The sequence below is a fragment of the Nyctibius grandis genome, chromosome 10 (assembly GCF_013368605.1).
Source record: "Nyctibius grandis isolate bNycGra1 chromosome 10, bNycGra1.pri, whole genome shotgun sequence".
In the NCBI taxonomy this organism is placed as follows: Eukaryota; Metazoa; Chordata; class Aves; order Nyctibiiformes; family Nyctibiidae; genus Nyctibius; species Nyctibius grandis.
In genome coordinates, this window is record NC_090667.1 from 28,816,917 (window position 1) to 28,842,867 (window position 25,951).

General features: G+C 41.2%; 1 protein-coding gene across 1 annotated transcript; it reads left to right on the forward strand.

Annotated features, from left to right (window-relative positions):
* The first annotated feature begins 12,440 nt into the window (after window positions 1-12,440).
* KBTBD8 (kelch repeat and BTB domain containing 8) lies at window positions 12,441-23,123 on the forward strand. The gene is made up of 4 exons (XM_068408831.1): window positions 12,441-12,529; window positions 14,912-15,122; window positions 15,797-16,911; window positions 19,463-23,123. The coding sequence occupies exons 1-4, from the start codon at window positions 12,514-12,516 to the stop codon at window positions 19,924-19,926; spliced, it is 1,806 nt and encodes a 601-aa protein (XP_068264932.1). The 5' UTR covers window positions 12,441-12,513; the 3' UTR covers window positions 19,927-23,123.
* Window positions 23,124-25,951: the final 2,828 nt, after the last annotated feature.

Genomic DNA, 25,951 nt, shown 5'->3' on the forward strand with positions numbered 1-25,951 from the left:
AGCAGCAAACTGCCCAGCAAGCCAAAGGGTTTACAGAACAGCAGCAGGGGACCTGCGGGTGAGTGGAGAAGTAAGATACAGCAGAGGCAAAGGCATCCCAACGCTTCTCAGCAAGACCCCAAGACACTGAGGTTGGACACCGGGTCAAGGGTAGGGTTGTGGAGGCTGCTAATGCCTTCTCTCCTCCCAAACACACGTAGTGAGTTTAATGCACAGGTTTCCTTCTGTGGTCTGAGATGTGGGCAATTGCTCTGGTCACTCAGATCTAAAACAGGTCTGCTTGTTCCTCCTTCCCTCTTCTTGCTAGTTCCTCCTTCCCTCTTCTTGCTAGATAAATGTGTCTATGCACATATATATAGGACTTCAGCCTGCAAGGAGACAAGGTTTCTCCTGGATTTAGGGAAGATGGTGATGGTTATGAGCATGGGAACTCCAAATGGTTCATCTGATTATTGATCTTCAACCCTCCTGGATACTTGCCCCATATCAGACTGAAGAACGGGGCTGCTTCTGACCATACCAATTTAACATAAAGTAACACTTGTCCCACTGGAGTTGCATAATATATGAAACCTGTTCAATTTAGATTGGGATCAGGCCTGCCATTTTTAGAGAGTCTCTTCTAGATCCTTAAAGATCCTGAAAGGCTATATTATATTGTTGCAATTAATGGAGGTTATTTGAAACTATTTTATCACTGTAACACTCGTAGAAATTACTGTGCTTGTGTGGCTTTGCGCTCACATTGTGGAGCGATGTGTGTAGAATAGCAGTAACCTTGTCCCTGAATAATTCATGTTGTTTGTCAGCCACTTTTTAAGCCTTTCTGCTTAACCACAGAAGATTAGCATTTTTGTTTTTGTTTTTTAATCAAAGGTCTGGAGTGGGGGAAGGGAAATTGTTGATTTTCTTTCTAGCTTACTTTAAACACTTCCTCAGGCTTTCAGCATGCAACTTAGCTATTCAAAATGCAGTATTTTGGCTTTAGAAGCATTTTAGCTAGCTCTTAGGCCTGCTACATTATACAGCTTTCTAGAAAATCATGAATAAGTTGAAAGGCTATAGAGCTTTTTTCCTAATTTCTCAAGGGTCCTTTTACTGCCATGTTATTTACTGACTAACTCTAATCAACTCTTCTGGTATTGTTCCAGTCCGCAAGTGTGGGAAGATTTGGCAGGTGATGTGTGGCAGCACAGGGAGTCTGAAAGATCCTGGCCTTGAAATGAAAATATTGTTGGTTGGAAACTGGATGGCATTCATTACATGCTGGAGTTCTCCTGAGCTTTGTCTTAAAGTCAGGATGCTCCACTGGTGTAAAACAGCAAAGCTCTGTTAGGGCTCTGAAGTGATGCTGAGTTGCACAGCTGCAGTTCAGAAATATTTAGCCTCAAAATCAACAGGATGGAGGTAAAAGCCAAAGGTCTGTCTCAGAGCAAAGGGATAAGGGAATGCCAACCTTGGCAAATGCAGGGCTGGGGGTGTATTTTCTTTGCTTCCACCTTGGGGTCATGGTCATGCAAAGTAGTGTTTGGTGTTTTTTTGTTTGTTTGTTTAAATTAAAAGTGAAAAGTTGAATTAGCGATCGCAATTAGCATCCATCCTGTATACCTCAGGGGGAGAGGACAACAGAGGTAAGATAAGGGGTTTACAATGCCACTGGTTGATGGGATAATAATAAGAGGCAGCCCACTGAAACCAGCCTGGTACCTTGGCTGGGAGCTCCTTCTGACCAGGAGGTCACTAAATCAGTGACACAGCTCCTTTGACTGTCTGTGGATCCACACCAGCCCTTTGTGCCTGAGTAAACTAAAATCACTGGCAGACAACAGCAGCCAAGTCCTGTTGGCAAAAGCGTATCACTGAAGGGGAGTGTGTTTGGGTTGTTGTGCTGACGGATTTAACAGAGAAATGTTGATGTGTGCAGAGAGCTCTACGGACATATTTGGTGAAGGGAGAGGTTGGAGTGAGATCACTGCTGTAGGAAACAAATTCCATGTCTCTGTGAGGCATCTCTGCTCTCCACTGTTCTGTGTTTTCCATTTATTTTCTATGCTCTTTCTTTCACTCTGAATCTTCCTCTGACATACCAGGTGAGGTCTGGCAGGGGGTGGGGTGACAGAATTCAGTACATGGCCACAGCTGTTTGAGTGTGGGGCACTGTGGTGTGACATTCACAGCTTCCTCTGGCACTTAGAGTTGGCTTATCTCCTCTTTGCCATTTCTACTTCTTTTCCTCTCTATGCCATAACAAAACCAGGATGCTCTTGGAAAACCAAATGGATTTTGAAAGAGACTGCCGTGTTAGTTCCCAAACTTTGCGATGGAAACTTTCCAATCAAGCTAATTTTCCAAAACGCTGGCACTGAGTTTCTCTTCCTTCCCTTATTGATACTGTTCAAGCCTCTTCTCCTGAAACCACAGCTCATTCTATCGTGCGTGGTTGCCAAGAGCCAGTCCACAGCTCCCACACTGACATGCGGTTGAAATGACAGCTCCAGCTTTCACACGCTGGTGCACGTGGTCGCTGGGGAGTTTCTCTATTCCTGTTCCAATATTAGGTTTCAAACCTCCCTGCTGAGTAGCTGTCCTCAAGTCATGTCAGGTGAGCTTAGCTATGCATTGAATTCAGAGTGGAACTAATCCCACATTTCAGCTTTAGAAAGAGGAGAACAATGAGATGGGGAGCTAAGCCTGGCCTCTGCCTCAAAGGTAAGGTTTTTAATATATTAAAAGAAACAGATGCCCTACACTTGAGCATGTGTGCTGTATTTAATTCCAGGTCTACCTCTGTTTAGCCGAATGCCAGGCCTATATATTTGAGGCAAAGTATGTACAATACATTGTGTACTACATATATGTCTAAATTATGTATATTATGTTAAATGTGTGTATGTTTTGGTTCATTACTCTTGACAGGAAAGCTGTAATGCCAGGATCAATAGTCTGTATGTAAATTCAGGAAGCTATAGAAAACTATTACCAAAGCAGACAGTAGCCAGCCTCAACAAATACATGATTTTGCTTTCCCAACTGTTGGTATTTCTGTCACTGAAAGAATTAAGTTCTGCCCCAAGTTTCATTTCCACTGCTCAGTGGAGAAATGACTGGCTCATAGTAAATTTTCTCCCAGCATTCCCTTTGCCTCAAAGGGACACTTATATTGACTGATAGAAGTGGATTTAAATTTTTTAATGTTAAAAAGATGAATCTTTATTCAGATCTGAATTTATAAAATCCTTATTTATAAAGATTTGAATCTTTTAGCTGAAATGAGCGGATATGCTAGCTGCTAAAAATGGTACTTAATTGTTTCACTGAGTCCCCAAAGCGCACTTGCCATTTTCTTTGGCAAATAGAGGAAAATTTTAATTTCCCCTCATTTGAAAGAATGGTGAATAAGAGTGACTACCCTGAGATCTTGCCTGCACAACGCATGCCAGATATGAGAACAGTCTCTGCAAGAAGAAAGTGGCATTAAAATGACTTTCCCTTTTAGCATTTTTACTATTGCTATGATTAGTAAAAGAACTGAGCTCTGAATGTTCTTCATGACTATGACAAGCAAGCATGGCAAATCTGAAAAAGGAATGAATGTCCTAACTCATTTTTCCTGCCCTTTGAATCCCATGCTCCTTGTGTTGCTGATGAGTTTTCCCTTCCAGTTTGTTTGGGACAGCTAGAGTGATGGGCCATTTCCCAGCAGGTGGAGGAGCACTTCCCAAGACAGCACTTGTGAGGGACTGGTGAGTCTGCCGGGGAGTTGCTACAGATGGCCTGAAGATTGCACAAGGAGCTGATGGGCATGCAAGGCCCCAGCTGGCCCAGCCACACCCGCAGTCAGTTTAGAGGCTTGTTTTCTGGCTGATCAGCAAGTTTAGCTTTGGAGGCACATTCAGACTTTACAAAAGTGCAGATGTAGTAGTGATGGATCCTCCAGGATCAGTGCTCTCCGGTGTGGCTGTCTCAGATTTCCTATGGGAACTGTATGTCCTACGCTGACCTGAGATGTGACTCAGGGCAAAGCCATTTGGTTCACAGTGAGTGCATGCAAAGGGTGAAAAAATAGTGAATCAGGCCCTTAGGTCTCTTCACTGCACGTGTGCTGAATGCCCTGTCCTGGGATGAGGCAGGGAAAGGCTACTGCATGGACCTTCTGTGCACTGGTGGGCATATGCTATGCAAACAAGTACTTAATGTAATACCACTTAACCATAAAACAAAACAAAAGGCAACAGAGTCCTAGTTAAGGAGGTTAGACTTCTGCAGCTCAGCATCTGACCTAGCACCAAAGCACTACTTAAAAAAATCTGTACGTGTAGTCCTTTGAGATGTGGCCTCAAAAGTAGAGCTTCCCATTCCCCCATATGCCAGATCGTTGTCTTGGCTCACTGGCTGTGCAGTCTTGGCAGACCTTGCAGTTCCCGTCTTTACTCAATTGATGGATTTTGCAAGTGTCTTTTACCATGTGCTGCCCCAGTAATTGAAAATGGTCACAATGTTTCCAAGATGTGGCTAATTCCAGATTGTTGACCTCACATTTGTTTCTTACCCTTCGCCTAAGGAGGGTCCAGTGCAAAAAACTCCTACAGTTGAAACATGAATGGTTGTGTGAAGCTCAAATGAATCATAAATGCAGAACAAGAGGCTGGGGGGCACAACAGCTGGCAGCTTCTGCATTTTAGCTCAGCATGGTCCCATCCTGAGCCTGACAAATAAGAATCCTGGTTTTCAACTCCAACGTGGCCTTCAGTAGTTGTTCTTAATTCTTTTGGTCTGTTACACAGGTTTTAGTTTAAATATGAATGGACTTTATAGCAGGATAATACAGGTATCTATATATGAACATCTACTTTTATTTATCATCTATCAGTTTATCATCTATTTATCAAACAAGCCTAGGAAAGTTCAGTAGTCAAGATAGTGATATTCAGTGCAATTCTTAAATGGTCAGATTTGAAATGTTGGCAACTCTTCCCCTTCACACCCAAGAGCAAAAAACTGAATGCCCTGCTAGCTCCAAGCATCATATGAACCATTTTGTCTTAACTATTTTTGCTTGGAAAGCTTTTCTTTATTCTACTAGGTTAAAGAGCAGGCATGTTGTCTCAGCACAGTTAAATCCCACAGCTTATTACCATGAAATATGTGAGCTTAGAGGATATGAAAGTGTTCCATCCAAGAGAATATAAAAGTGGTCTGCCCAGAGAGAGTTCAAGGCCTCTTGTATAAGGAACACAGTTCCAGGCTCTAAAGCTGTACCATGTGTCAGGATTTTCAAAAAGGCAGTTCTCAGAATGGCCTTTTAAACTGGCAATTATTTCCCATATAGCATCAAGACAGACTTTTAGATGAGAAATGAAGACATTAAAAAGAATTCAGTTTGGAAGGGTTCCTCTGCTTCAGAGGTGTAATGGCAGGATGTGTGGGGACAGCCCAGCTAGCTACAGTTTGACTAGCCCAGGGACTCAAGAGCAGCTTAATCATTGAAGCTCTTGGAGCCTAAATTGGGTGGCTGGTCTGTATTACAGATGGCATTATTGCAGCTTTACTGTTGCTAGTATCTCCTTGGCCAGATTAAAGCTGAGTGCCTGCAGTTAGACATGGTCTTGGCAAAAGAATTAGTGAGCAAAACCTGTCTGACCTTATTTGGGGGAGGGTGGGGGTCAAATGGGGGGAAACTCCTGTTGTCCATCTTACTGCTTTAGATTCCAGAATGAGTCATCTTCCTTTTTGTATATTCTAACACAGACTCACAAATAATTTATAGGAATACACCCATTGTCTGACTTCCAGTTATCTGATTTATTCTGTTGCACAGAGATTTTAGAGGAAGTAACCTTTCATTCTTTTTAATTCATAACAGTCAATACAGTCAATAACAGACTAGGAATTCTCCCTGGGCCTCAGCTCAGTGTCCCTCCATTCCATAAGAAAGCTATTGCCACAATGAGAAAAGGATCTTAAGCCGCAAACAGAAAATAAAAATCACCAGTGCCCAGAAATAAGTAAAATGAAGTTTTCATAAACAGTCAAATACTCCAGATTGAATCCCTAGAATATAAATTATGCAATGAATTTGGGTGGGTCAAGTAAGTAAGGGCAGATAATGAGACATCTGTATCACAGCCCATTACTTAAAAAACCTAATACCATGTATTAAACTTATTTCCTTATGAAAGCTGACATATTGGGCTTTCCTCTGTACAAAAAAGCAAATACAGGGGCACTTATAAAAATACTCACACTATCCATTACCCTTTCAAGGATGTTGAGATTGTTTATGGTTGTTACCTTTCTGCATGCAGTGAATAGGTCTGTAATACCACACTGCCACATCTTGTTGTCAGATAGTATTGACTCAAAAATAGCCATTAAAAGTTAGATGCCTGAGACACTTTTTTAGCAACAGGCTGCCTGAGTTATGAAAATAACTCCAGTGTATTAAGCTTCCAGTGTTCTTCAGGCTGAAAGTATGAAGGGGAGAGACACTTTCCTTCCTGTTGCAGCTCCAGGGATTACCTTTTCCATATTCAAGTTCTTTAAAACACAAAAAATGTTACTGAAGAGAGAAAGAACTGAAAAGCATAGCAGCTCTGAGTGATGACTTCAGAACAGCCCAGGAATGTAGGATGGTGTTGAGTGATTCAAGTTTACTGGACTCTCCCTAAAAAGAAACAAATGTGGTTGCGGCTATGCCAGCTCCCCCAATTAAGAAGGAAAACTAGTTTGCTCTTAACCTTCTTGGCTTGTTCCAGGCAGAAGAGGCACTTCATTTTTTGCTCTCCCCTTTCTCTAGCCATCTGCACTCTTTGGGAAGTGTCTGAACCTTTCCTGTGGTTGAATCACATTCTGACTAGTGGCTGGATCAGTTTACATCTACGTTAGTGCATTAAAGTCCCAGCTCTTAATTGTTGGAGCTGGCCAGGCCATCAGTCACCTATTTCTTTGGAGGTCTGTATGGGTTTTTCCATGCAAGCTGCAGAGTTTTAGTCACGCATACACATGTAGGTAGAAGTAAAAATGGATGGAGGAGAGAAGGGGCAGCAAGAAGTCATTATTCTTTTCTATTGTTACCTCTTCCACCATTGCAAGGGTCTGTTTGATCTGGGCCCTCTGGGAGTAGAGAGGAGGTAGCCAGAAAGGTTTGGAGATAAGACTAAACTACTTGCTGAAATCTGGTTCTGGAGGCAAGGTCAGAAATACACCTCTTCCTGCTCTGGAAGTGGCATCTTTCCCCTTTCTGTGTGGTTTGTTTTACGGAGTGGCCAAGAAGCCTGGGGGATACAGGTCATGTTTGCTGGCAAGAGGGATTTCGGAGACTTCAGGTTTGATATGCAGTGTTTGTTCCAAATAGGTGGGAAGCCAGTTATTTTTTAAGTGGTGTTTTTAAACATGGCCTTTAGGAATAAGAAATTAAACATGCACAGATGTGCATGAAATACCAACAGAAATACTTTACCTGCAAAGAGGCTAGAGTTAATTCAGTCTCAGTGAATGCTCTGGTAGTGCCACATTTTCTGTTGGCAACTGGGGCTCTGATGCACACACACACACCTCTGGAACACAGCCACGAGAAGTTTGAGGGTCCTGGTGTGTTAAGGAGGGATCATCATAAAAATACGATTAGACACTTGAGAAATTGGAACAGGGATCATATTCCAAGTCTGCTGTAACCCAAACAGGGCTGTTTCCTTTGAGATCGCTGTTAGGTCATATCTGCTGAAAAAATGGGGTTTCACTGGGACCAAACTCTCAATCTCCTCTTTCTGTCCCCTGTGTAGAGCAGATCCAGCAGGGTACAGGTTTCTCATGTCTACGCAGGTATCCAAGCCTTCTCTGTCAGGCTTCTAGTAATTGCAGATTGCTCTTGCGAAACTTTGTGTTGACAGTGGATGAATGGGTGTTTTGTTCTAAAGTGACTGCTCCAGAATGCATCACTGTCACATCACCTAAACAATGCCAGTCACCCAGATTTTTCAGTAGCTGCTGGGACTTGCTGAAAACCGTAGAGCCTGTTATTCTGAGATTAAGGAGGGATTAGCTGTGCGATTTCGGTCAGTCTTAAGAGAAAGGTTAAACAGTTTGGGAGGAGGAAGTACGTGTGTGTGTGTGTGCACATGTGTCTTCCAAAACAACAGATGGTTTCAATAAAGTTGCTCCTGCTGCTAGGAGGTGGCACTTCTTGACATTAGCAGAGCCATAGCTCATCAGGGTTCTTGTTTTACCAGCCTGTCTCGGCAAGGCTAAATCCACTGTACAGTGTGGGGTAATCAGAAAAGGCACTGCAGTAGCTGCCCCATTAATTGCCCCCTGCCAGTCTTCCCTCTCTTCTGATGTAATGCCTACTGTGCTCAGTATGGCAGGATTGATCGGCTTTGAAGGGCAACTTCCCCTGATGATCTGCAATTCCCCCTACTCAAACTGCAGCAAGAACTGTCTTTGTAAAGATTCTGCAAGAAATGTGTGATTTCTTGGAACAGCTAAACAAAAACCTCTCTGCTTCGATCAATGTACCGATGCATTAAAGTATTGTGCAACTAAATTAATGTGCCCCTTGGTGACAGAACTGCAGAAAATGAGCAGTGTTTTATGCATTAAAGACAAACTGGTAAAAGATTGTCTTTCAAGGTTAGATTGTTCCACAGTGAATATTAAGATTTTTTCCAAGTAAAATATTGAGGGGTTCTCAGAGTGCAGTTTTATCAGCTGTATTACTTCTCACAGATTCACAGTATGAATTAATAAGTACAAATAACTGAAGAATTGTAAATATTAGTAATTGAGACATATTTGGGAGATAGCAAGTAATATTATTTTTTTTTACTAGTATTGTGTTTAAATTTTATAGTTAAACAACTTTGCTGGAAATTAATGCTTTTTTTTTTTAAACTCAGGAGCTCCATGAAAAAAGGGACCATTCAAAATGTTGCTATGAAAAACTAAAAAGTCTTGTCAAGCTTCTTGAAACCTTACTTTCCTTTGTTTGGAGTGTGTGGTGGGGGGGGGTATGTTGGCCCTTCCTTTCATGATGTCCTCCACTTTTCAGTGAAAAAACACTGTACAGGGAAGGGCCAAGAAAAAAAAAAGAGGCTGCAGTGACCTCTTCTTACAATTTTAAACTAAACGTGATATACAAAATAAAAATATTTATGTGGATTAAAAATTGTTCCCTTTTAAAGCTGCTTGAACAAACCCCTATTCACATTTACCTTTAAATTTTGGTCCAGTTGCATTTATTATCTCCATTTTGCCAGCAGGAAAAAACATGGAAAGTCTGGTCCACTAGTGTGTAGCAAGAGCTGGATCCTCCAAAAGTGCTCTGTGCATCATCTCCTGTGTAGCAGGAGCACTGGGGATGGGTCGGGCAGTTCCCTACCAGATGACCCAAACCAACAATTTGCCAAAGATATGATGCTGTCTTGGTCCATATAGTGAAGGTAAATGAGACACAGTTTTCTAGTTAACTTGTTCTGTAGGTGTAGTGAAGAAGGGAAACATTTTCAATAGCCTCATTATTTGTTCAAATCTTTTTCCTGGTATTTTCTAAATTCTCAAATACCTGAAGTGTGCATTTTTTTTTTCATTTTCTCCCAAAACCTTTTTCCTTCCCCTCTTTTCTTGCTTGGGCTCGTGACATAGACATTCTTTATTCTGAAGGCAAGAATCCCAGAACAAGCAGTGCCAGTTCTGAGTTCATAAGGGGGGCAATGTTTCTAATCACTTATAAAAGACAGACGTGGACTCTCTGTTCCTTCTCAGTCGATATTATTTCATCTTTATTTTTGAATGTTTGGAATATCAAATGGGAAAAACCACTTTCTCCATCAAGTGTTTTCAGCTGTATGTTTTCAAGCTTTATCTGCAGGAATGATAAATTAGGTGTGAAATTAAAGCGTAAGTGAAAGCATCCCAGCCCCTCAATAACCAGGACATTTTGGATTCTTGCAAAATCTTAAAACGGTATCATCAGTTTCAGTGCATTGCTGACCAGAAGAATTAAAAAAAAAAAAAAGAAAAGAAAAGAAAAACACACAAAAAACACAACAAAAAAACCTAATCAAACAAAAAAGCCAAACAAAAAACGATGCTACCAAAAATTATTGTACTACTGATAAAGGAATTTACATCAATATATCTCTAAGGGCTTCACAGCTCCCCATTGTCTCCTGGGAAGCCAAAATCCGTGAAATCAAGTTATTTGATCAACAGCATGCAGTAAATTACTGTCAGCCCCAAGCCAAGAACCCAGTTTTCTGATTTCTATTTCTATGCTCAAATACCAGGCCTGCATCGCTTCCCAGGCAAAACAACGACAGAGGAGAGAAAGAAAAGTATGTGGCAGAAGGGAAGGGAGCTGGAACTCACTAAGCATCTTGTATTTTCTGAAAGAACTGGTTCTAATATTTGGGTGTAATGCAAATGCTGTTTATAACACCTAACTTTAACATGCTAGGTGACTGCCACAGATTTCAGAGCAACTTGCCCAGGCAATGTGCTTTTCACTTTACACCTGAGAAATCCAGCAAATAATACGCAGAGCTGGGTGAAAAAGCCTGGTCCCTGGGCTTCCATGGGAGTGCAACGCTGTGCTAAGCCTTCTGAGTGCTAGGAAGTGCTAATGAAGGTTTCCAGAGAAGGGAGTGGGCGATGGCATACTACACTTGAGAAAGACTTCAGCCTAAGAGAAAGTGCTGATATCAATGCCTCTTAAAGACTATTTAAACCTGTTTGTATGGCAATTTATTTGTTTCACCAAAAACCTTACAAAGGTAAGTTATTTCAAGAAAAGCTTCTGCTCCAAAGTACCGGTTCAATGCAGTATCTATATTTAAAAGCATTCTCCATTTCACTTCTGCAGTTTGAACGCTAATCCAGCCCAGCCCAAGTGTCGGTACCAAAGGAAAGGAACAGTATCAGGCAATGTCATTTGGTAAAAGGAAAGAGTGGAGGTATTCTCCTTCCCTTCGTTTTATATTTCTAGGGACAATTTCACAGGCCGTGCCATTGCTGAATGGGGAAATTGGAAAACTGCAGAATCGATTTGCAGACGTGAAGTTCTATTTTCTTTCACACCTCCTTCATCAGAGTCTCTATCATTCCTGTGTTGTGTAGCATTATTATCGACAGCAACATGGACATCACTGATAATTGTAAAACTAGGGAAAAGCTATGCCTTGCAAGTGAAAGCAAAACCACCTAAGCAGCAGTCAGAGGACACTGCTTTAGAGCATTGGGAATGTACCCACACTCCATTATTTCTGAGAGTTAAAAGGAAATGTGTGTTTAAAATATTTTTAAAAATGGTTTAGTTTGCCTTTTTTTTATTAACAGAACTTCCCACCTAAAAGCTGCAAAGTTGTATTAAATCTAATTTGATTAAAACCAGAAAAATATACCGACTTTGGAATGCTTCCATTATCTGTTAATTCTTCTTTCATTAATTGCGTTTCATAAAGAAGAAAAAAAAACAAACAACTTTCCACAGCAAACTTCAGATAATGACTCAGTTACCACAAATGAAACCAGTGGCTAGTTGCTGCAGAAAACTGGAAAAGCCGGTGACTATCAGCCACTTCATCTTTGGGATGGAGAGAGAAACGTGCTTTGTGATATTAAAGGTCATTGGCAACAAAATGGTTGCTTGTCTGTTGGAGTCATTCAGCTGTTCTCTGCGTAGGACTGGTACGGCTGATCTGGCTGGCCCTGGTGTGCTGGAGGGTACGAACACTGGAAAAATAAAAAAGACTCCTGGTGTGATGAGCTTTCAGATGAAATAACTGACTAAATGTTTTTTATTAAAGGTCAATTCATTCTTGCACAGCTCTGGGTCTTGTATCCAGACACTGCCCTGTCCCTCACCATGTCCTTGCAGCACTAGGACAGGGGCAGGCATTTTCTTTTCCCCTTTTCTAGTGTTTTTTCCAGCAGCAGCCATGGTTGCTGCTGTCCCCAGACTGCGGGGCAGGCAGCATCTGGGTGGCACCTCTGATCCCCTTTGGGAGCTTGGGGGGGTTTGCCCCGGGAGGTGCAGGTCAGTGCGGATGGGAGAGCAGCAGCGCAAGGCCTGATAAAGCAGAAATTGGAGGGGACTTATTTATGCGGAGAGGCCAATTCTGCTGGGTGTCCCTGAAGGGGAGCGTACTGTGGGGGAAGGCCCTGAGGCCTGAGGGCCCCAAAATGGCCGCTCCGCCCTCAGGCGCCCGCCTCCTCGCTGCTACGCGCCGGGCAGAGCCCGCCCCCCCCCGGAAACTACAACTACGGAGGAACTACAGCTCCCAGCATGCCCCGCGCGCCAGGGGCCCTGCGCCGCCGGCGGGCCGCACTACATTTCCCGGCAGGCAGCGGGGGCGGCGGCCAATCCGCGCTACCCATGTTGGAGGGTGCGAGGAGCGGGGTTGGCTTCCGCGGGAGTAAGCGGGCCGCCGGGAGGGAGCGGCGCGGGGGAAGCAGCGCCGGTGACATTTCCTTTCGGGCCGCCCCCCCTTCTCCCGCTGCCGGAGCGGGGCCCCGAGAATGGCAGCGTTAGGAGGTCGGTGCGGCCGGGGCGGGGGAACAGGCTGAAGCGGGGGAGAGCGGCCTGCGGGGTGGGGTGCCCGGGGAGAGGCCGCTGCTGCGGGGTGTTGGGGCCTATGTGCTGAGGGGTGTCTGTGTGGGGGGCGCATAGAGGAGGGGTGTTGAGGCTTCTCTGCTGAGGGGTGTCGGGGAGGGTGCTCCGTGGGGGGGTGTCCGTGGGGAGAACCATGTGAGGGAGGGGAACGTGGAGCCCCTGGGCTGAGGGGTGACTGTGAAGGGTGGGCGGGCCCTGGGAGGCCCGGTGGGGCACGGGTGCTTGGATGAGGGGCCTGCAGTGTGGGGTGTCGCCTCCGGGTGAGGAGGGTGGTAGCAGAGAGGGGTGCCTGGGAGGTGTCTGTGGGGGATGGGGTCAGGGGTATAGGAAGAGGACGCCGGAGTGAGGGCCTGTATATGGGGAGAGAGCAGTACTGCGTGAGGGGAGGTGTTCAGTGGTACTGTGCTTTGTTAGGGTGGAAGGAGGGGTTCCTGTGAGGGATAACCCCACACTGTGGTCTGTGTGAGGGGAGCTGAGCCGAGAGGGAGGAATGGGGTTGTCCATGATGAAAGGCTTCTATGAAGGTGCATATGTGGGGAGTGGAAAAGGAAGGGGTGTCTGAGAAATGAATGTGGAGAGGATTTTGGGGCGATGTCTGTGAGGAACAGAGTTAAAATTTTGAGCTACAAGTGAGAGGAATATTAATAGAGGAAAAAGATACTTGAGGTGGGAGGGAGAAAATGAAGGTGATGAAAGTGACTAGGAAGGTTTTACTGGGTGAGAACTGTAATGTGGATAGTGTCAAGGATTAAATAGAAAAACTGGAATATGAGGATGAGTATCTGTTCCTGGCTGAGTCCAGCAGTGCTGGAAGCTGTCTTGATCGCATGTGCTCATTGCCCAAGTGACTGGCAGGGTCAGAGAAGAACTATTTTGCATCTATTTTGCTGTTAGAAAGTAAATGAAACTCATCTGCAACAGTAGCTACATCAAAGTTTTCTTGTAGGTCAAAGCTTTCTTAGGTAGGAAGCCTTGGAACTGACACAACAAAGTATTATTTACTTGGAATTTGCTGCTAGTGATTAAGATTGTTTCTGAACAAGTACAAATTCTCCCCTTCCCTAATGATTGGTTAGTTTGGGATGTTGGAGCTCAGTTACTGTGATAAACTCCCCAGTCGTAGATCTTACCTTTAAGTATTTACTATTGTATTTAGGGGGGAAAAAAAGTGTTTTGAAGACTTTTCCTAACAGTACTTTGAAGAGACAGTGACAATATTTGGCCCCAAACCTGCCATGGGAAATGCATGCCCAACAGCAGATCCCGACTGATTTAATTGTGACTGTGCTCAAAGCTGGGTCTGAATTCTGAGTAAGAGAAATTGTAACTGCTGTACATCACCACGAGTTAGCATTTAAATCTCCTATTCATCATCAGCATTGTTGTTCGCTAGCCTCTTCGCCCCTTTGTGTTGCCCAAAATTTGTTGGAAACATTCTCTGTTGCAGTCAGCAGCTTTACCTGATTTGCAGCTCTTGCCATGTAATGTTTTTCTTTTGAGGTCTCCTTTGTTGTTGTTGCGTAAAAATTTTGTTGCTATTACGAAACAGATTTTTGTGCTTGAGACATTGCTCAATTCTCACTTTGGGATTTACTTCGTTAGGCATGTCACATGTTACTGAGAAGCATATGCTCCACTCCACTTCATATGTTTTCACAATGATATGCAAACTCCATACCTGAGTAATTTTAAACAGTGATTGTATTTTATTTGTAAAGAAAAAGATATAACCATATATACAAATTTCTGTGAATTGAAGTTTGTTGCCCAACATACTTACTGTAGGGCTGTTTCTTCATGAGTCTGCACTACTAACCATCGCTTGTGTAAGTTAGTAGCCAGTTCCTGTTTCTGTGTGGGATTAAGTACGTACATACAAACTTGCGTAATGGTGATGTAGGTTGGGGGCTTATTTTATTCTTCTGCATTCTTTGTTTTTCCCATTTTATAAGTCAGTAAACATTGTGATTCTTAACTTAATTTCTCTCCTCCACAGTGATAGGTAGTAAATATGAACTATTTATATGACATTTTTTTTCTTAATATTAATGAATATAATTTTATAGGTTAACAGTAACCTACATGTGCATTGGGGAAAGGAAAAAAAAATAACTGAGGTATTTTTATATCTTTACTCACCCTTGAAAATTTTAGACTTGATGGATGGTGATGGTGAGGAAATATGGAATATTAATTTGTGCTAATTCTTGTTCACGCATGGATTTTTTGGGGTTGTGGCGTTTTGGGGGGGTTGATTTTTTGTTTGTTTGTTCTTTGTTAAACAGTTTCAATTTTGCTTTGTAGAACCAAGTAAGTTTTCACAAACACTGAACGGAATTCCTTCTTCAAACACAGTCAGCAGTGGAATGGACCCCTTCCATGCTTGTAGTATTCTTCAACAGCTTAAAACCATGTATGATGAAGGACAACTGACGGATATCGTAGTGGAAGTGGATCATGGGAAAACATTCTCCTGTCATAGGAATGTTCTTGCTGCAATCAGTCCTTATTTCAGGTACAATAGTCCATTGTTCTAGTGGTGATCGAAAGCAGAATTATAAGTTATTTTCATTAACTGAAAATTAGAAAAAGTCACACCTATACTACTATTCCATGTAACAATAATATAGTGCACCTAGTAAGTAAGATTATTGTTCTCTTAGTGTCAATGAATTATCAGTGTCTGTTTTTTGAAGGAGAGTTTCATTGGAGAAAACATCACATGATTTAAAAAAAAAAAAAAAAAAAACAAACACCAAAAAAACCCAAACAAAAATGCCTGCAGTATCGAGGGTATCTTGGATACAATAACAGCATAGTTAATACTTGTTGGCTTTTAAAGTTATGTATTCTACCATGCTGGAATATGCACATGAAATAACATGTTGAAAGTTGAGTGCAAAGACTTGGATATGCCAAGAGCTTTGCTTGTAAACTTGAGTGAATTTTCATATGGAGTTAGTGAGATAATTAAGCAAGAAATTCCAGCTTGCCACTTTTGTTTCAGTAACTCTAGAACTGATCTTAAATTTAGGTACCCAAACAGGACAGTGTAACGTCAGTGATAAATGTATTTGTGCTGATATAAGGGCAAACACATTGGGATTAGCTGTACAATATGATCTTGTTTCTTATACCTGTAGTTAGAAGATAATTACAAATAAACTGCTAAATATTTTTCTTTTGTAGATCTATGTTCACTAGCGGCCTTACAGAGAGTACCCAGAAAGAAGTTCGTATCGTTGGTGTTGAAGCAGAGTCGATGCATTTAGTATTGAACTATGCATATACCTCCAGAGTAATGCTGACAGAGGCCAACGTTCAAGCTTTGTTCACTGCAGCTAGTATCTTCCAGATCCCTTCCATACAAGACCAGTGTGCTAAATATATGATCAGTCATTTGGACCCACAGAACTCCATTGGGGTGTTTATCTTTGCTGATCACTATGGTCATCAGGAACTCAAAGACAGATCACAAGACTACATTCGTAAAAAGTTTCTGAGTGTCACCAAAGAGCAAGAATTTCTTCAGTTGAGAAAAGACCAGCTGATAAGTATACTCGACAGTGATGATTTAAATGTAGACAAAGAAGAACATGTTTATGACAGCATTATAAGGTGGTTTGAGCATGAACAAAATAAGAGAGAAGTGCACCTTCCGGAAATATTTGCCAAATGCATCCGTATGCCTCTGTTGGAAGAGACATTTTTAGAGAAAATCCCTCCCATGTTTGCACAGGCTATGGCCAAAAGCTGTGTACAAAAGGGACAACGTAGTGCCAATGGCTATACTCAACGGCTTGGAATGACCGCTTCTGAAATGATCATATGCTTTGATGCTGCCCACAAACACTCAGGAAAGAAGCAAACAGTGCCTTGTTTAGATTCGGTCACAGGGAGAGTGTTCAAACTATGCAAGCCACCAAATGACTTGAGGGAGGTTGGAATTCTTGTATCTCCTGATAATGATATTTATATTGCGGGTGGTTACAGACCGAGCAGCAGCGAGGTCTCCATTGACCACAGAGCAGAGAGTGATTTTTGGATGTACGATCACTCTGGCAATAGGTGGATTCCGAAAGCTCCTTTGTTGCGAGCCAGAATAGGCTGCAAATTGGTTCATTGCTGTGGTAAACTGTATGCAATAGGTGGTCGCGTTTATGAAGGAGATGGGCGAAACTCACTCAAGTCTGTGGAGTGTTATGACAGCCGAGAGAACTGTTGGACAGCTGTCTGTCCGATGCCGGTAGCAATGGAGTTTCACAGTGCTGTGGAATATAAGGATAACATCTATGTTTTACAGGGTAAGGTGGTTTGACTATGTGGTGTTTTATTGGAAGTGGGGATTGTTCAATCTGACCGTGCTGTCTTAAGCACCTTAGAAAACCCAAGTTTCCTGGATGTTTAAGGAGTGTCCTGGGACAATGGGGTGGGAGGAAGACTAGGGAGAGCAGTGGGTGAGGAAGAGTCAAGTTGCTGCTTGAGTTCTCGTGCCCTGGGAATGTGTCATGAAGTTGTAGCATTGAGTTATTGCACAAATGGCAGTTTTGGTGGTGGTGTAAGTCAACAGTATAGTATTAAATTTTACTGTGAAAATTCTTAATAAAACCTTCTTTATCTGGGTGAAATGCACTAATATTGAAGAAAAGGTACGAAAAAGAACTTTGCATTTTTTTTAGCTAAACCTGTGAAAATTTCTGGTGTCTGTATTCTTGGTGACTTGTAAAAGTCAGTGAACCACTGTAGGCCTTTGTTTGCTGCCCTACTCTGCTTTTTGAAGTCTTCCTGGTAACTAAGAAAGATGATTTATCTATTTCTAGTTAGCTCTGTTTCTTTGTTCAGTAATTATAGTACTGCCTTTACGTCCTTTCTTCCGGTAAATGATCAGACTTATTGGTGTATTAGATACTGATTCTTAAATGAATGAAAAGGATCATTATGGTAATGGATCAAATAATTTATTCTTCACTTTATTTTGTTTATGGAGATATTCCATAAAAATTTTATTTGTATGTATGCTTGAGCCATATAGCAGTCTACGCTTAAAAATGCTGAGATTGGTGTATGAGGGTGTAGTAAGAGTCCCAAGAAGTGGAAAGAAAGGAGGAGGGGGTGTCTTGGTTGGTTTTTGCTAAGGATCACCTCTGTAAACACCTGCAGAAGCTGGGGTCTTAGATCCATACCAGCTCCCTCTCCATACAAAGCTGGACCACAAGAAAGAAACAGGATAGAGAATGCTGTAAGGTCCTTGTTATTTACTGGAAGAAGTCAACCTGATTTCTTGACTTTGCACTCCTGCCACTCAGTAAGGTTGGTGGGCTTCCATATGATTTGCAGAGAGTTTTCTTCTTTCATTGTTTCTGTATCAGGTTTGACTCTTGTTGGTTGTGGCTTTAAATAATTCTGTTACACGAGCAAGTTCTCTCTATCTGTCTCTTCATTTGAGTCAGATATCTGCTTTAGATGGTTAAAAAGGAACACTGAAGAATATTTAACTTGGTGGAGTATTTGTTCATCCTTTAGCAGCCTTTAGAACTGCTGAAAAGTGGATATTATTATAACCTGTAGAAGAAGAGTGCATCTTGTTTACAAATTTTAGCTGCGCTAATTCTGTGCTTCAGTGGTTTAAATGACAACTCAATGCTCACGTAAATAAGTGAGCTACTTCACTGTGCTAACCAGCACATTATAAAGATTCGTGTTATGGAAAACAGGCAACTTTACTATTTGAGTGTGGTAGATAAAACCTTGATTGACTTGCACTGAAGTAGTATAAAAAAAGTTAACTTTCAGTAATTTTTCTAGAGAAAACTCCTAAGTTTGAAGTAGTCAATAAAGATTGACGAGAGTGTTAAAATGCCAGCGGAATGCAAGCGTCAGTCATAGGAGATTACACTGTGGAACAAAAGTGAATAATCAAAAAATGTATTATCTGTAAGATTTAATCTCTTAAGCTGTGTTCCACCCATTTTACTGTATTGCTTCTGTATTCTTTGTTATCCTTGAGGTGCCTCGGTTACACAGCAACTTGGTTAAAATTCTTAAAATAGCCATGTGAAACTATATATGATTTGAATTATGCTAATATTTGGCAAATGTAAGGTCTTTCTTCCCCTGGGCTTTACAAAAGACAAGGTGGTCTTTATGTTCTTTTCATCAAGTTTCCAGGGCATGAGCTTTCAGTCATCTGAACTTCCATTATCTACAGTCTGTAGACACTACTCTGTGCAGTCAACAGAAGAGGTGTTTTATAATCTAATCTCAAACCTAACGATGAATCAGTATCTTCATGCAAGCATTCACCTGGCATCCTATTAAGCAAATCAACCTAAATGTGTAACCCAGCCACCTGGTACAAGTAGCTTCAAAATCTGTGTGTAGTACAAGACACAATTATTTGCTCAGATTTAACAACTTTCAAGCACTGACTTCTGAGACTCCACAGTCTGTAGATGACACGTTGTGAAGATGTTAAAGAACGAAACAAATACTTCAGATATTTCAAGACTGGAATCTTGAAAGGTTTTGTCCCAAATTATGAAGCATGGTTTAGAAGTAGTAAAGGATAGTTAGGAAATATGTAAAACATTGTATTTCTGGTATGCTTCAAATTCGCTCTTCTTCAGCTGGAATAGAAACTCAAAGTAGTTTTTACTCACACTATTAATTTTTTTGTGATGCATTTGGAAGAAAGCAGGCGATGGTGCTAGTTTTTTTGTTATGGGATCAAGGCTTTTAAAAATTGGTAGACCGTTTCTGTCTGTGGAAGAACATACCTGAAAGCTTAGTAGCTGCAGAATTGCTGTTCTGGAAATGAAGCATAAGTTATGTTTTATTTTTCCTCTCTCTTTTCAGGGGAATTTTTTCTCTGCTATGATCCTCAGAAGGATTACTGGGGATTTTTGACCCCAATGACTGTGCCTAGAATCCAAGGCTTGGCAACTGTATACAATGACTCCATCTACTACATAGCTGGAACCTGTGGAAACCATCAACGTATGTTTACCGTAGAGGCCTATGACATTGAACAAAATAAGTGGACTCGAAAAAAAGACTTTCCGTGTGATCAGTCCATTAATCCGTATATAAAACTCGTACTCCTCAAAAATAAACTCCATCTGTTCGTCAGAGCTACTCAAGTCACTGTTGAAGAACATGTTTTCAGAACCAGCAGGAAGAATTCACTCTACCAGTATGATGAGGTTACTGACCAATGGCAAAAAGTGTACGAGACTCCAGATAGGCTCTGGGATTTGGGCCGGCATTTTGAATGTGTTGTTGCTAAATTGTATCCGCAGTGTCTTCAGAAAGTTATTTAAATTTTTTTTCAGTAACAGGCCTTAGTGATTTCAGTGGTGATCTGATGCTAGAGAAAACATGTCTTAAAAGAAAACAAAGAAATTCTGTCAGTATTTATTGTAAGCTGAAACAGACAGTTTTTTGTATATGGGGATGGGTGCTCTTTAAAGGTTGCAGTCTGGGGAGGGAATTACTGGTTCAGTTTCATATTTACTGATATTTTCCTGGGAAATGAGAAGGAGGTTACAAAGTGCAATTATCAGCATTTTTTTTGTGGTAAACTTTAATCATGTCATACTAGAGGGGTGTTTTTGTGGTAAGAGCAAATTAAGTGGAAGAGCCAGGATAACTATGCACTACAGTGAAAGAAAATCTAGCATTAATAGCTAAGGATGTCCAAGATGTTTTGAAGTGACTTCTTTTTTTCTCTTTTTTTTTCTTTTCTTTTATAAATACGGGTAAAATTTGAGGCAATATCACTAAGGTGGGTTTTGTTTTTTTTTTTTTTAGAATGAAATGACATAGAGGAATGGTAGATCCTGATTCATAATGATTTTTTTTTGTACTGTTTTCGAAGTCTGCTAAGATGTTTGTGATGATGTTTGTGCACTACAATTTGGGAGAAAAATTCAAGTCAGAATTGCAACATGGAGTACCTTTGCCCGGACGGAGGCCTCTGCAGATTACTGTACCACTTCCTGTCTGTGGATTTTTTCTTAAAATTGAGCTTAATGATGGGAGGGGAGGAAATCCCAACACCTATTTTCTGCCACTTAGATGTAGTGCTGTAAAAACATTTTTTTTTACACTGCTTAAAACCTTTTTTTCATCCCATAAAGGGCTTTAACCCAAAAGTTGATGGTGCTAGTACATTTTTAATACTTGTTTGTCTGAAATGGGCTAGCCTCGTGCTGCTGTTTAAGACAGCCTGTTATTTTTCATGGAGTGTGTCTGTCTTCAGGCCCTGTCCTGTCATCATATTGTCTTTTTTAACATAACATTTTTACTGCAGTGGTGTTCTTGCACAGAATGGTGACAGGATATGGCCTTAATAATAATAACTATATTTTTTTCTTTTTGTGTGGAGTGTTCATTCTGTCTCCACTAAAGTACAGTGCTATGTGCAGAGTTGGCATATGCTCCAGTAATTTGAAAAAGTGTGGCTTAACTTTACAAGTTGTTTTTCTTTTCCCTCCCCTCAATCAAGCCCTTGAATACCTTCTATTTCATTCTGATCTATAATGTGAAAATTTGCACTACTGAGCTGTCTTCATTATCCAGTGTATTAAAGCAAAATTGACAATAAGTGTCCGTGGCTGAAATACTCTTAGATGCGAGTATAGAATAGGGATCCAGTATATTGCAACACTTTTCTCTATGTATTTAACATTTAGTTTATTTTTAAGAAGTAAATAAGTTCCAAGTTCAGCCTCTACTTCAGTAATGAAAACTGGATTTAAAAGGGAAAAGATGATTCCTAAAACTCCTATCAGCTGTAATTTTCCAGGTTTAATTTGTTACAGCTCTAATTTTTGCAGAGCTGCGAGTCTTGTTTTCTTACTCTTCCCTATTTTCTCAAATTGACCTAAGTAAACCAGTTAACTTGAAATGGCAGTGGCCATCACTGGCTGTAAGTGCTTACCATTATCTGGCTTAGCAGCTGATATTTCAGTAAGCCAAATATTTAGCTCATTGTTTATCCCCCTGGCATGGCTGAGGATTTGCATAATGGTCGTTCACTATGTGGTCTTACTGTTCCCAAATGGAATCTTTCTAATACATGAAAATACTTGCCTGGTTCTATTTCTTAATTCTTGCACAAAAATGTTTAAAAGGCAAAAACAAACAAAAAACTGTGAAATGAAAAGGAAAAAAAAAATGCCTCTTTGCATTACATACCTCATCTTCCAGAGATTCACCAAACGGCTTCTTTCAAATGTGAGCGCCTGGATTTTTTTTCTGAAGTGAAGTTGAAGTTGACGATTCTTGCTAAGACTGCATTTTCCAACAGTGTTGAGGTGTGTTGTTTCTTTGTTTAGTTTTCTTCTGGATACTGTTTTACATATATCCGTAGCCAAGAATAAGATTTTTTTTTTTTTAAAGTACAACTAATTTCGTTTTTTAAATTATCTGTAGTCCTTGGCTAGCTCTCCTTACACTGTTGTAGGCCTCTAGCTGCAAGCTTTCTGAAGCACCCTCCCTAACAGTGTTGCATTTGTGTGTAAAACCATTTTTTTGCAAAGTGTTATGTAACATTTTTCTTGTTTTTTTTGTTTTTTTTAAGCTTGGTTGAATATTTACAAGACTTCTTGCTGCTTTTTGACAATCTTCTATATTTATTTAGTAGAACAAATTTCAATATATTACTTGAAACTATGAAATAGAATTGAGTTAGCAATTGACTGGTCATGTGATGTATAGAAGTACAATATGCTGTGGTTAATTCTGCAGTAGGTTTGTTAATTTTGTTTATCTGCACTAAAGTACGAAGATCTCCATTCTGTTTAACCATTCAAACTGAGGGTGTGATCCAAGTCTGTAATGTGTTTAAAAGCTAAATCCTGGAACTTGCCGTGGGAGTAGAATATACTAAATCTTTTGCATGAGGAGTTTGTTGAGACAGTAACGTAGCTGTGACGTTTTGCCAATTCTTAAATGCTTCTGCGTTTTGCTGAAAGTCGGATTCCTGGTAAAGTTTTGCTTTAGAGTCAGGCTTAAGTAAACTTGCACAGCACAAAAAAAAAAAGAAATAATTGCACCAAAGGTACTGATAATATTTAAACAGCAATCTGTACGTTTTCCCCACTTGGTATTTTTTCTGCATTCATTTATTTCCCTTTGTGAAATGAATTTCTAGCATTGTAAGGACTTAAGTGAGCGTAAATCTCTTTTCCAAAATTATTAGTTGCTTTAGAAGGAAACATTTTGTAATTTCCACTTGATTCCATCAGTGAAATTTAGAATAACAAAAAGCAGTTTTGGTGCACCAAACATGCAGCGTGTGTATGTTCTACAAGAAATCGAAGAGCTCCCTGTTCGTAAGGCTGTTTAGAAATGGCATCCAACATTCAGTGCTCAGGTATGTTAGTAAGAAGTACTGTAGTCCTCTGAGGGCAAATGTGTGGATTTTTAAACATTTTGCCATAATTGCACAATTTTGCATTTTTACTTAATGTCATGTTATGTTTCTTAAAATAAACCTATTGTTGAAATACAATGGAGTTCAACTGATTTTGTGATAAATCTCTTATGCATTTTAGTGGAGTAAATTTCTGAAAGTTGACCCAATGATATAACTTTTTGATGTAATGTCTTTTTTTTTAAAGCAGCACTGCGCTGTTGCTTGAGGTGGAAGGTGCTTTGTTCTGCTTTTTTGTCTCATTCCTTGTGGCTATTTGGGTCTAACTTGTTTGCTCACACACAGGCAACACCATCTTGCCCCTTCCCTTCCTCCGCAGCATTGCCTGGAGCTGACATCCCAGCAGGAATGTCAAGCAGGGCTTTCCAGTCTGATAATACTGTATATTGGAAAACCCTGAAACTTAGTAGGGAAGTTACTTCCCAGGTGGTAAAAGGGACGGAGAGAGCACAGTGATATTGGTTGCAAAGGAGTCTGCTGCAGAGCTGAGAACGCGTGGCCTCCTCCCCCCTAGCTGTTTAAGCAAAACTCCAGCATTATATGTGGCTTCTGATCCAGTGATAGCGCTTAGCACATCTCCTTGTACATTATACATCAGCCTGCTGCACAGACAGCCTAGGCAGCCAGCGAGTCTGACTTAGGGATCACACGTGGCAGAGTTCATCTCAACATACCCACCTTTCTGGAGACTGCTGCATGGTGATCCTAAACTGGGGTAAGTTTGAGCTAACAGATCCACACTCCTGGTCACTGGTTCAGAATGGTACACTCCCTCCAGCCAGACTGCATCGCAGCCTGCAGCTCTCCAGTTGCAGTGCCCAAGGGTCTCAGCCTCTTTGTATAATCACTGGTTTATTTTGTGTGATCACAGTGTTGTTCCTCATATAGTTGAGCTCCTTTCCTCTAACCTATGACATGTACTGGGCAATCTTGATATCTTTTCTGTTGTGGCTTTCTGTTGCTGGGATGACTCCTCCAGAGACATCAGCCAGCAGAGCAAAGAGCTTTCCTGCATTCCTGTCCAGATCTGCAACTGCTCTAGTAAAAACCATGGATGCATCCTCTTGAAGACCTAGCAGAAAAAGTGATGAAGCCAGCACAGAGAAGGTAGGCTTGCTATTAAACTTATTTTAGTGGGCTGAATAAATCAACAGCACACACTAAACCATACGCATTCTCTACTTGCTTCCACATCTGAGGACTCAGCTGGGGCCATGAAATACTAATGGCTGCTGTTTGGCAGACAAGTCTAACTAGATTTGGCTGTATTTTCATGCTGTCTCTGGAGTTGGCTAATAAAATAATGACTGAGAGTCCAAATTGTCCATCCCTAGTATGGAGCTGCAGTTGTAGTTACCAAATACTTGAATGGTAAAAGCATCCTAACCTGAGTCTCCCTCTTTGCTGTCTCCTTTATCTGGAGCACCTTTGCTCTGTCCAAAACTCTAAGAACTCATAAGGCAAGAATCCCCTAGTGCCGTGTGATAGTTTTGCAACATGCTGGTGTGTAATGAACTGTTGACACTTAAAGAAATCAAGAAAGAGCTGAAGCTGACAAGAACAAAAAAAGACACATCACTCTGTGATCCCCAAGGGAAAAAGTAATATCAAAGCAAAATAACAAGAGACTGGAAGAAAAAGATAACCAAATTGCATTGGCTTCCTGAAGACAAATCAAATTAACTCAGGGTCCACAGTTTGGACAAAGCTGAAGCTCCAGAAGCTAACTGGAATTACCAGCTAACTGTTTTGTTTCTTTTTTTTAACCAAAGGGGAAAAGAAACTGAGCAGAGCAGTGGTAGCAGAAGCCTCAGTGAGCACCTCACTCTTCAGGTACATCTGAATGGTTCTCATGCTTCGCTGCAGTGCTCATGGCTCCTGCAAAAAGGTATCAGTGTATCTATGAGTTAAGTAGTAGCTGTTATCTGGTTTTATAAGCTGTTTATGGAGAAGTCTTCAAACTTTCAGCTAAGTCATCGAAGTCATATCTGGAAGGCACTCTGGGTTTGTAATGGCCAGGGAGAGGGACCAGAGCCAAAACTGGGGCAGGAGTAGCTCGACCATGTTCTTTGATTCTATAATTTCTCTTTTGCTTTTGCTCTCTTGGCAAAAAAGAGATAAATGAATTGGCCCCCAGTGCCCCAAACTTCCTAGTAGCTCTTGTGAAATCCTCTTAACGCTTGGCACGCATTATAATGTGAAATAACGCACAGCAACGGATGAGATAACTTCGCATGGTCAAGTTAACTTATTCAGGTACAAGGAGGGCTAACAGCTAACTAAGGGAGCAGTTTTGCTGCAGTTTTGCAAATGATTATACCCTCTAAGTGTCAAAGAGAGTTTTCCTTCTTTGGATGCTAAAGTAAATTCTGATGTATTTTTGAAGAGAGAAATAGATGGGCACTTGAGAGACTTTCTATCCTGGGCGGGTGGATTTCTTTTCTGGATGTGTTATTTTTCCTTTCAGACATCCTTTGGGAAGGAAGACATGTTATTTTGGAAGCATTTGCCGGAGGAACGGAACACATACATACACACACCAAAACAAAGCAGCGTTACTTAAATGAAATAATCCACCAGGTTTGTTCCATGGCAGTCCGCTTTCATGAATCCATACTCTGGTTCTTCACTGTCCCAAAGCTATGAAGAAGTACACTCGCATATGCTACGTGCAGGGGAGTATCTCACAGCTGGGCGCTCATGTGCAATCAATAGGTGGAGAAATAACCACCCAGCCTTTGCTTTCTCCTTATCTCTTTGCCACATGTACTCTCCTCTCTGCCTCTTGAAGGGGGAAGAGGTAGACCAACAAAGCTTGAATCTCCCCACTTTCTTATCATCTAGTTAAGGTCCTGTGTGCTGGGGGGACCTAATTGCTGCTGATTTACATGTTTCTGTACTTTAGT